General features: G+C 41.3%; 1 protein-coding gene across 3 annotated transcripts in view; it reads right to left on the bottom strand.

The window, feature by feature from the left end:
* The window catches only part of rapgef4a (Rap guanine nucleotide exchange factor 4a), a 261535-nt gene extending 255836 nt beyond the window's left edge, over positions 1-5699 (bottom strand). For all 3 annotated transcript variants that reach the window (XM_059966659.1, XM_059966657.1, XM_059966658.1), the window contains exon 1: positions 5497-5699. In XM_059966659.1, coding sequence (XP_059822642.1) covers positions 5497-5579 — 83 coding nt within the window. In that variant the 5' untranslated portion in view covers positions 5580-5699. The remainder of the gene's footprint in view (positions 1-5496) is intronic.
* Positions 5700-12848: the final 7149 nt, after the last annotated feature.

Raw genomic sequence — 12848 nt, 5'->3', positions numbered from 1 at the left:
TGACGTGCTGCTTGTCCAAACTGCTCCTTTCCCTGGATGCTGCCGGCCCTGCTGAGTTCCTCCAGCAGGCTTTGTGCTGCTCTTCAACTTTCTATTGTTTTCTTAGTATGTCAACAAAGCTGAATTCTAGGCATATGACTCAAATTATTACTGCACTTGCATTTAAAGTTATTAATTTCAGCAATTAACTATGCACTATCAATATTCTCTTGGGTTTGTAATTTGAGGAGAGTAAATGGACATGCAATGTTTTCATAATAGTGTCACTGTATTGATGAAAGACAAAATATATTTCTACAAAACATTTTGTAGCATTAGGACATCTTAAAACTTTCTAATCCAATACAGTATCTTTGAAATGTCAAATAATGTAGAGTAGGCATTAGCTTCTTCGTACAAGTTCAAAATTTAAGTTCAAAGTAAATTTATTATCAAACTACATATAGATCACCATACACAACCCTGAGATTCATTTTCTTGCGGGCATACTCAGTAAATCCAAGAAACTAAAAAGTATCTGGTTCAGGAGCCCGATGGTTGAGGGGTAGTAATTGTTCCTGAATCTGGTGGCATGGGTCTTGAGTCTACAGTATCTTTTTCCTGATGGCAGCAGCAAGATGAGAGAATAGCCTAGATTGTGGGAGTCCTTAGTGATGGATTCTATTTCCTGTGACAACAGTCCATGCAGATTTTCTCAGTGGTGGGAAGGGCTTTATCCGTGGTGGTCTAGGCCATATCTGCTACTTTTTGTATGACTTTCCATTCAAGGGCATTGGTGTTTCCATACCAGACCGAGATGCAACCACTCAATATACACTCCACCACATATCAATTGAAATTTGTCAAAGTTTTAAATGTCATGCCAAATCTTTTCTCCCGTACTTTCTTCATAATTGCACTTACTTGCTGGGCCCAGTTCAGATCAGTTCAGCATCAAGGAACATAAAGTTGCTGACCCTCTCCACCTGTGATCCTCTGAAGAAGATTGGCTCCTGGATCTCCTGTTTCCTCTTCCTTAAGTCAACAATCAGCTCCTTGGTCTTTCTGACATTGAGTCAGAAGTTGTTGAAATTGCACTACTCAGCTAGAATTCCAATCTTCTACTTATATGCTGATTTGTCACCACATTTGATTCAGCCAACTACAGTGGTGTTGTCAGTTAAATTAAATATGGCACTGGAGCCCCACAGTCATAAGTGCAAGGCGCGTAGAGCAGGGGGCTAAGCACAAAGCCTTGTAGAGCAACTGTACTGATAGAGATTGTGGAGAACATGTTTGAAGTGAAGAGATCGAGGGTCCAATTACACAAGGAGCCGTTGAGGCCAAGGTGTTGAAGTTTATTGATCAGCTTTGAGGGGACGATAGTACTGAATGCCAAGCTGTAGTCAACAAAGAGCATTCTGGTGTCTGCATCTCTTCATCTCCAGAAGTTCCAGGTACAGAAGTCATGTATCTATTTTCTGTCTATATTGTATTTTATGGGTAATTTGCCACATGGGTAAGAGCATGGTAGAAGCAAATTAATATGGTTACATATTTACACGTGTGGTTACTTAGTTGTTTAGTCTATTTAGGGCTAGAGATGGTATCTTTTTGTTAACCACTTTAAATGCTAGTTACTTTAACTTCACTAACTGTTATATGGTCAATTTTAGTTTGCTAGATTTTTTTTAAAAATCACTATATCATTTTTGCTGGTTTTGTAATAAAGGATCAATTGCACTTCTTTTGGTTTGGAAATGTATTATTTTGGAAGCACATCACACAGTGTCTACCTGCATACTCAGTCTTTCAGTGGTTTTGCTTTGTTCCCAAGTAACCGCTACACCTGGGTTGAATGAAGAGCCAATGAAATGACATCTATAGTGGACCTGTTTTCCAGTAGACAAATTGGAGTGGATATATCTCAAGCAGGAGTTGATGTGTTTCTTCACAAACCTCTCAAAACACTTCAGCACAGTGGATGTAAGTGCTACTTAATGGTAGCCATTGAGGCAGGTTTCCATGTTCTTCTTAGGCATTGGTATAATTGAAGCCTGCTTGAAGCAGGTGGGTACCTCAGACTGTTAAAGCAAGCAGTTTAAAGTATTAGTGAACACTCCAGCCAGCTGATTAGCACAGGCCTTTAGTACTCAGACTGGGCTGGATGCTTTCCCTGGGTTCATCCTCCTAAACAACCAAAACTGAAATCACAGGGTCAACGGGAAGGACCCTCCATGCTTTATTGGTCAAAGCCATAGAGGGCATTAAGTTCATTTGGAAGTGAAGCCCTGTTGTCACCTATGCCACTTGGATTTACTTTGTAAGAGGTAATAGCATTCAAGACCTGCCGCGCATTCTTCAGTGATTCAAGTTTAATCCAGAGCTGCCACTTGGCCTGTGAGATAGCTTTCCCGAGACCACACCTGGACCTCCTGTATCTTACTTGGTCGCCAGACCTCACTGCCACTGACCTGGCCCTCAGCAGATTGTGGATCTCCTGGTTCATCCAGGGCTTCTGGTTGGGGAGGACTCTGAATGATTTTGTGGGGGCGCACTTGTCTACAACTGTCTTTATGAAGTCTGGGTCAACAGTGGTGTATTTATTCAGATCCTCTGAAGAGCCGACACAGACCAGACCATCGACTCAAAGCAACCCCGCATCCACTCTTTTGCCTCCTTCGATCACCTCTTTGTTGTCCTAATCTCTGGGGCAGGTGTGCAGGGAGGAGATGGCCAGCTAAGTGATAAGATTTCCTGAAAAGCGGTCTGGGCAATGGAATGGTACGCATTCCTTATAATAGTATAGTGATAGCCTAGTATATTGGGACCCTTGGTTCCGCTGGCTAAATGCTGATAGTAATTGAAGGTAATTCAGACAAGCCTGATGAAGTCCCTGACTATGATTTGAAATGCTTCGGGGTAAACTGTGAAGCAAAGTCTTAACAGGAACAGAAAACCACAGAGACTCCTTTGTTCCATTTTGAATCATTTCATAAAGGTTTTATATCCATCTAGGATGTTTTATTCAAAAGACCATCTTTTCTGGGCTGCACTGGAACATCAGTTTAAATTATGTCCTCGGGATCATAAAGCAGAACATGAACTCACAAGTCAGATAAGAGCCACAGCTGACATTGAACTCAGCAAAGAAAGCAAGGATCAGTGGCATTTTTATGGTATTCATAAACAATAAATCACATTCCCTCTGCTTCACATTTTAAATATGTAGCTATATTATGGATTTAGCCCCTTGGTTAGGATTTGAATCAATTTGGAAGTAAAAGTGACACAAATTAATTTGAGCTAATACTAAATGCAGAACTTCACAGTTTCTATAGGGAAAAAACAAATGGTACCACATCTAGGGAAAATGACTGAGGAAATCTGGCTTGCTTGAGTAAATTGAAGGTTCTCTTTTCTCGGGAATCAGGGGTAGAGGAGAGACCAATAGAAATGGGAACAATAAAATAGGATTGGTGTAGAATTACTGTAAAAGAATTACTCGATTATTTTTCCAAGAAGCACTAGATTCTGAAATGGTTCCGGAATATTGTAAATGTCACACCACACTTTAAGGAAGGAAGGGAGGCGAAAAATTGGAAATTATTGGCCAGATAGGCCAACTTCAGTAGTTAGGAAGATGTTGGAGTCCATTATTAAGGATGAGCTTTCGGGGTGCTTGGAAGCCGATGATAAAACATGTCAAAGTCAGCATGGTTTCCTTAAGGGGAATCTTGCCTGACAAATTTGTTGGAATTCTTTCCTCCCCATTTAGAAAATAGTTTACACCTTTATTTCTTCTACCACAGTGCATGATCATACACTTCCCTGCACTGTATTCCATCTGTGACTTGTTTGCCTGTTCTCTTAATGTCTAAGCCATTCTGCAGACTCCCTGCTTCCTCAATAACTTGTCCCTCCACCTATATTTGTATCATCTACAAACATGGCTACAAAACAATCAATCCCATCATTCACAAGAACTTATGACATTGCAGGAAAGCTACTGGCATAGATAGGAGATTGGCTGACTGGCAAGAGGTAAAGGGTGGTTATAAAGGACTGGAAATGCCTATTCCGTGGTGTATCTCAATAAACAACTAAAGAAGCTGTCCCAGGCTGACCCCTGCAGAACGCCAGTAGTCACTGGCAGCCAATCAGAAAAGACAATTTACAATGACCAACCCACCTGTACAGTCTTCGGACTGTGAGAGGAAGCTGGAACACCCGGAGGAAACCCACACTGTCACAGTGAGGACGGACAAACTCCTCACAGACAGCAGCGTGACCACATTATATGACAATGATGTGGATGACAGAATTGATGCCTTTGTGAGAATGGGCAAAGAAGTGACACATATCAGCGTGTTTTCAAGTCAACACATTTTAACGTGGTATCTGTATAACAAAAAAAATCATTTACATTTCTACACATCAGGGTCAGGCTTTGACCATTACGTAATTTTCTTTAAACGGGGAAGAATTCAGAAATCGGAGGTGCAAAGGGACTTGGGAGTCCTCAAGCAAGATTCCCCGACAACATGCTACTGTACACACACACAAAAACAGAAAAAATTCCACTTATCTGCTGGAAAATATTCAGTGCCAGCTAATTGGGAATTACTGTCACATGGATAAACACTAATATACACACCAGTGTTTTTAAATCAAACACATTTAACATGGTACCTATATAGTAAAAATCTCTTCAGGTGTCTTTGCATCACGATCAGGCCTTGGCCATCAAATAATTATTTTACTGTGACAGTGACTTAAAAAAAAGATGGGAGTTATTTTAAGATTGATCCTGAACTACCTATCAAGAGAACATCGCGTGGCATTATTAACAACTAAAATTCTCATCAGCCCAAACATTAATAATATTTTCCATTGATAGTGCATGAACTAAGTCCCATCGCTTGTGCAGTAAAGTACAGGCCTGTACTTCCTATTTAAATTGCTTCTTCACCATTGGTCTCCGCAGAAACCTGGTGGAATCGGATATCAAACTCGTGTAACCTGATTCTTACATGTGGTTCGATTTTGAACACAGTCAACTAAATTCCCCAAAATTGATGTTGGCAAAGATAGCAGGTGTCGCATTTTTTTTAAGTATATACAGACCTTCGATGCTTCTGGCATGCTAACTGGCTCCTGATACAATCATGCAAAAAAAAACTATTTCGTCGGTGCCGTGTCTCCAATTAAACAACTGACCGGGTTTGATGTCGGAAATAGAGAAAGTAGCGTTGTACTGTATTGCATACGGCATGAATATTATTCAGAGACGGATGAATGACCTTTATAGCTACCCTCGGTGTCTTAATCGTCTTCCAGTCTCGGTGCGTGGTGGGCAATTCCAGCATCGTTAGACTTCTTTGTTATCACTGCATTGTCTTATTTCGTTTTCTTCACAAGCAAGAGAATCCATAGTGGCCTTAGACTTAGAAACCCCCTTCCCATGATTTCCATTCCTCTTACGGAGCTGAAGAGTCCCCGCTCACATTTTCCTACCTTTTATCCAGGCACGCAATCCATTCTGCCGATGCCGAAGATTGGGACGAGGTGTGAGCGGCGACCATGGCAGGGGAGATCATAGGCTCGGCGGCAGCAAACCGGCTCAATGAGAGGTGACTGCTGGCTCCGGCGGAGCTGAAAACAATCACTTCCTAACACGAACCCCTGGCAAGAAGGGAGCGTAAAACATCCTTGACGTCAGAAGCGACACAAACGCCGGTGCTTCAGAAAAGCCAAAGTGGAATGTGCACCGCAGCAATAATCTGTGCATAGCGGGAGACAGCGTGCTCGCAAACTGTCGGATTGCAGAATGAACACCCGGCAGCTTCCTGAATGTACGCGTGCGTTCGTGCAACAAGTGTAAAATCTAACCAGCCTTAATGGAAAGTGGACAGCATCGCGCGGAGAAAACATACCCCCTCGCAGTGAGCGGTCGGAGATGCTTTACAGCCCGGCCAACGTGAACAGCCGCAATTTCATCTCCCCGGAATAAACCTTTTTCAATTGACATACAAGAACCGGTGCACATGCTGAACGCTCACGTTGCACGTTTTAGCTGCATGTAGTTTTTGCACTTTACCCCAATAAGTCATTCTCCCTGTTACTAAGCTACCTGTCTAATGTTTTCTGAATCATAGAAAAACGGATAATGTTAGTAATACTAAGCAGGATAGGCAGCACTTGTGTAGAGAGAAATAAACTCCTGGCTTCAGGATGATGATTAATGAAAGTTCTGATGGGAACCCATGGCCAGAAACTCCGCTAAACTCCTGCTGTTATCCACCAGTGATATCTGCCTGACTGTGTGATTTGACATTGGAGAAGGTGGCAACATTTGGGCAAAGAGGTAGGTTTTGAAGGAGTAGAGAGAGATAAAGATGTTTGGTGAAAGAGAACTGAACCTTGGGCCTTGCAGTTGACAGACTGTATCAAAGGTAGAGAGAATGAGAGATGGAAAAGACACAAGAATTAGAGGAGCCCGGATATATCCACCGTTCCATACGGGGAGCATCGCAGGTTTAGAGATGGTTAAGAGCATGGAGAGATTTTAAAGTACTTAAATAACAAAGTGTTTCTTAACCAGGAGCCGGTGTAAATTAATAGGAACATGGATGGAACTGAGCATCGGTATTGAGGGGAAAACAGACAGCCCTGATGTTGTCATGGATACATGGTCTGAAACCTACCCTTGGTGAAATGTCACAAGAAGATTATGAACTGTCCATTTCAGTTACCAGAGAGAGTGAATCGGTGGTGAGGAAATGGGGTTTCCTCAGCAGGCTGTAGAACTTTCTGCTCAAGTAGTATTACATGTCATAGTACAATAACTGGCAATGTAGAGATTGTGATGGGCTAAAAGAGATTATCATGAATGTACACATGGAAATTTGCACAGTGTTTTCAGAGTGATGGGTCATATAGCAAGATATTGAAAGAGTGTGGAAAAGTAAGGATATGCAATGAAATACTGTCTAAAATTGATCAGTACCAATTTCAGAGACACCCACGATTAACCAAACAATTGAATAAATGTGAATCTGTACCTCAATCTGTCCTTCATTAGATTAAACCTGAAACAGCCCAGCTTGAAGGAAACAACATATGGCTCTATCAAGCCTATCACATTATCAGGAAGTCACAAAGTGCCTCACAGCCAATTAACCCTTAATGAAAGCCAATCACTGCTGTTTTTCAGGAAAACAAGAAACCAGTTTCAATTTTAGTGAGATCATATAGTGTGTGAGGAATATGGTACAATTGTCATGACTCCTGATGAAGCTGACTCTATGATTAACATCAGAATCAGGTTCAATATCATTCTATCTGCCCGAAACATCGAATGTACTCTTTTCCATACATGCTGTCAGGTCTGCCGACTTCCTCCAGCACTTTGCATGTGTTGCTTGGATTCTATCTGCATTGAATTCTGATTTGCGCATTTATCATGTTTAGTACGGTAACTAGTCACATTGCTGGAGGCACGGTAAAACCAAAGGGTTTAGTTATGTATCCATGCTTTGTTCTGGACAGTTTTAGAGCTGAGGACAGACGGTTGTCATATCTTTTGTTGACCGCTTAACTTTGCTTAACCGCACTTGAAATCACTTAACATTATTTAACTTCATTTAAGTCCACCTAAGTATGTTTAATATTGCTAAATTCAGTATTGTAAGTTTCATCACTTCAAAACTGTGTGTTTTGCCTTTGCTAATAAAGAACTGAGTACATTTCTTTGACCTTTTTTGAACATAATTATTGGCGTGTGCTTTATACAAGGATGACTGCCCGTGGAATCACCTGCAGCAGGATTGGTTTGTTCAAGTTGCTGCTGCAATTGGTTACACCAGAAGGATTAACCTTTAATGTCCACTTATACAGAAGCACTGGGCTTTATTAAACTTACCCAAAGAACATTACTTCTGACAGTGCAGAAATGCTCAATACTTCCAGCCTGCATCTCTGAAGAAGGGTTTAAACCCACAAACCTTTAACTGAAGCAGTATTATAACTGAGAGTAAAAATAATGTTTACAGCAGAAGCTCTGCCTCTGTGCAAGGAACCTGGAGCTGCTTTGTCAACACTCTCTCCTGATCCAAATGTTCAGAGCAATGTCAAAATAGCCCCTGTTCAGAATGCTAAACTTAGTCATTAGATTGTCATAGGTTATCTGATCCAGACAAAATAAAATGTGACCCCAGTCTTTAATCCAAGCTGACTGGTTACTTGTCCACCAAACATGCTTTTAACTTGTGCTGATCCTGTGCCATGAACTTCCTGCAGGGAACTGGCTCCTATTGGATGCTGAGTCTTTTTACCATAAACCGACATTGAAATGCTTTGACAGTAGATGGGCTGCACTCTCATGCTGAAGCAATTGCTGTAATTTCTTAAACACATTTCCCCTCCACAAGCACTCTCATCCATTCTGCAGAACCTCAGAAACATCACTTCCTTCCACTTCCTCCCATTTTCCGCAGATCAAAGAGGTAATCATGAGCACTCACTTGGGTCCTTTTGTTGTCTACATGCAGGAGTCCTTTCTCCAAGCCTACTCTGGCAAAACTATCAGCTCTATATTTGCTACATCAAAAACTACACTGGTTGTAATTCCTGCAGTCATGCAGAACTTGGCAATTTTATCACCTTTACCACCACCAATTTCATTCTGCCCTTAAATTCACCTGGACCATATTTGACACCTCCCTTCCCCTTCTACATCTCCCTGCCTCCATCTCTGGAGATGTACACTAACATCTTCTATAACCAACCACCTCAACTATACAGAGTTCGATCCGGTCAAATGTGAAGTGATTCGCATTGGAAGGTTGAATTTGAAGGCAGAATACAGGGTTAATGGCAGGATTCTTAAGGGTGGGATCTTGGGGTCCATGTCCATTGATCTCTCAAAGCTGGCTCGAAAATTGATAGGGTTGGTAAGAAGGCATATGATGTTGCGGCCTTCATTAGTTTAAGGGGGATTAAGTTCAAGAGCTGTGAGGTAATGTTCAGCTCTATATAAGCCTGTTCAGACCACATTTGGTATTTTATGTACATTTCTGATCACTCCATTTTAGGAAGGATGTGGAAGATTGAGAGTGTACAGAGGAGATTTACCAGAATGCTGCCTGGATTGGAGAAGATATCTTGGGACAAGATAGGTGCAAAGGAAGATGAGAGGTGACTTGATAAACATGTGCTAGACCATAAGTGGCACAGGTCTAGTGAGCAGCCAGAGAATTTTTCCCCTGATAGAAATAGCTAAGCTAACAGTGCATAATTTTAAGGCGACTAGTGGGGATGTCAGAGGTAATTTTTTTACATAGGGAGTGTTGGGTGTGTGGAACACACTGCTTGGGGAGGTGGTAGAGGCAGATACATTAGGAAAATTTAAGAGATTTAGATAGGCACATGGATGATAGGAAAGTGGAGGGGAAGAGTTAGATTGATCTTAAAAGTAGGTTAAAAGATCAGCACAACATTGTGGGCTGAAGGGCCTGTACTGTGCTGTAATTTTCTATGCTTATTTCCCACTTCTCATCCTGTACCCTGTAATTTTTCTCAATTTCACTGTCGCTCCCGCATCTGCTCTCAAAATGACAACTTCCGCTCTGGAGCTTCTGTATGGCTTCCCTCTGCCATGGTTGATGGAGTCTTCATACATATTTCCTCCATTTCCCTCACATCTGTTCCCCTGTCAGCAGTCAGAACACCAACAAAATTCCCTTCGGCCTCACTGTGCACCGACCGGCCTCTGAATACATCCACTATTTCTGCCAGCTCTAACGTGATCTCAGCACCTGTTACATCTTCACCTCTCCACTCTTTTTTGCTTTCTGCTCATCCCTCCCCAGCCAACCCTTCCTGTTCCCTGGCACTTCCCCTGCAAATGAGGGATTAGTTCACTGCGCCTCTTCCCAACTAGTCTACTACATTTCATGCTTGTCCATCTAGTTTTCTTCTCCCTTTGTTCACCTCCAAATCCTTCCCCACTACCTGGTTGCCTCTGTCGTCATCCCATCCTAAGCTGTCACCTACTATTACATCCCTCATCACGTGTGTTGTTCGTTGTTCCTTTTCAGGCAGCAACCTTGCCATTTCTCTTAGCATTTGTCTGTTTTGTTTTGTGAAACCGATTTGCTAACTCAGTGCTCAACCGAGCACAGATAGATAGCATGTAAGGAGCCGGCCAGATTCGAACCTGGAACCACTCGCCTTGAAGCCCAGTGTGGATGCCACTACACCAGGGGCTGGTTATTTCTCATCATACTGCTATGTAATATATTGACAATCTTTGCTGTTCCATCTCAGTGCTGATGCAGGGACTTAGAGTCATAGAGAAGTACAGCACAGAAACAGGCCCTTCAGCCCATCTAAACCACGCCAAAACTATTTAAGCAGCCTACTCCCATCAACCTGCACCTGGACCATAGCCCTCCATACCATCCCCCCCCCCCAATCTGTGTACCTATTCAAACTTCTCTTAAACATTGAAATCAAGCTCACCTGAACCACTTATGTTGGCAGCTCATTCCATGCTCTCGCCACCCTCTGAGTGAAGAAATTTCCCCTCTCACCTTTCACCCTTAACCGATGACCCCTGTCGTCCCAACCTGGACCTGAAACTTTGACTTACATCCTTTGCTGCCGCAGATGCCGATTTGCCTGCTAGGTTCCAGCATTCTGTTATTCTATGTTTTATATCTGAAATCTTTTTTTTTGCTTCTGCTAAAAGCATCAGACAGATTTAATGTTTGCTGCTTTCTCAGACAGCAAAGATATTCAACAACGTCTGAAAATTAAAGAGACAATTAAATATCATTGAAATGGTTCATTTAAAAATTTTAACCACTTAAAGAAAATAAAAAAGACATATAAATGAACTCAATTACAAAACTCAATAACACGAATTGACTGGTACTTATTCTTCACCCAGACACTTAACTCCACGAAGAGTCAAACACAGGAGTAGTAGCAGGAAATCGACAGAAATTGTGTGTGGGAGTTTGGAACTGCTCAGGTGGTCATTGGCACTATTGGTATTTACTGATAAATATTTAGACCATTGTTTTTATTTTCCATAGTTCACTTTTATACTAGAATATTGCAACAGGTTTTGGAAAACAATCATAAATATAGATTTTAAATAGCTACAATTATTGAAACTCCATGAATGTAATTTATTTCTAAATGCCTGATTCCTTTGATTTTCCATCAGTCAAAAACTTATTACAACAGTTTGCTGCTCTTTCATACTTTCAACCTATCATCTAAGGTTGGAATCTTTTGAAGATGAGACACAAGAGATCCTGCAGATGCTGGCTCACCCACCAACCTTCCCCTTCACCTATCAACTTGTGCTTCTGCCCCCCCACCCCCACCACTGTTTTATTCTGGCCTCTGCATCAGAGATGCTCTTCTGCACACCACTGTTGTAATGTGTGGTGATTTGAGTTACTGTCACCTTCCTGTCAGCTTGAACCAGTCTGGCCATTCTCCTCTGACCTCTCTCATCACAAGCCGTTTTCACCCACAGAACTGCCGCTCACTGGATTTTCTTTCTCGTTTTTGTTTTTTGTACTATTCTCTGTAAACTCTAGAGACTGTTGTATGTGAAAATCCCAGGAGATTAGCAGTTTCTGGGATACTCATATCAGCCCATCTGGCACAACAATCATTCCACGGTCAAAGTCACTTAGGTCACATTTCTTCCCTATTCTGAAGTTTGGTTTGAATAACAACTGAGCCTCTTGACCATATTTGCATGTTTTTATGCATTGAGTTGTTTGCTCATGATTAGCTGATTAGATATTTGCATTGGCAAGCTGATGTTCATGTATACCTAATAAAGTGGCCATTGAATGTATACTTATCCATGAAGCTTCCCTTCCCTTGGACAATGTCGGTGGTGTGGAGAGGGGAGACTTGCAGCTTGGGCAACTGTCAGTCTTCCATAATAAAAAAAACCTTGCCCAGGCTTGTGCCTGGAAACTTTCCAAGGTGCAAATCCATGGTCAATTGAGACTAACGGAGACCTGCTACTACATTCATGAAGCCGTGTTAACAATCTGGCTATCAGAAGGATGAAAATACTTACACAATCAGGTTTATTTTAGCATATTTTTACTTATTAATGTTTGTATTTACCAATATAAGTTCACTAAAATGACACATAGATGTTACCAGTGAACTGAAAAAAAATTGAACAATTATTTGAAAGAAAATCGAATTTGCACCATACATTTTAATCCTCAGGATATATCAAAGCTTTAAATGATTAGGTGCTGTAATTATGAATGTCATGTAGGCAAAAAAAGGCATCAACCTGCATACATCAAGGCTCCACAAATAGTTAATGAGATAATTAACCAGTTATCAAAATCAGAAGTAAGAGTATCTAGCATTAGAATTAACGCAGTGACTGTATTGATTTAAATTATCGAACTATATCTATTCTGATGACAAGCTATCAACCTGAAAATTTAACTGGTTCCCTTTCCACAAATTTTCTTAATCTTCTGTGGAGTTCCAGCAGCTGCGGTATTTTGCTTTTGCCATATTAGGAGTTTTTTTTAACAAAATCTTTCAATTAATTGTAGGCTGCTAGTGATCTTGATTGCTAGGAGAAGAGTATTACTTGTGGCAAAAGGAAGTAGAAACACCAGTCATAGTCACAGGGAGAAACAGCTGAGTTTATGTCATCCACTACGCATCCATTATTACCTTAATCCTACCGTGACCCATTTTATTCTCTTGACATTTCTTTCAACTACATCCAGATGCTACCGCTCACTACCACCCACTAGGGGTAATTTATATTACCAAAACACATATTTCAGAAGGTGTGTGTT

Source organism: Hypanus sabinus, chromosome 4 (assembly GCF_030144855.1).
Source record: "Hypanus sabinus isolate sHypSab1 chromosome 4, sHypSab1.hap1, whole genome shotgun sequence".
In the NCBI taxonomy this organism is placed as follows: domain Eukaryota; kingdom Metazoa; phylum Chordata; class Chondrichthyes; order Myliobatiformes; family Dasyatidae; genus Hypanus; species Hypanus sabinus.
Note: the sequence above shows the minus strand (reverse complement) of the source record. Positions and strands in the feature narration are given on the sequence as shown.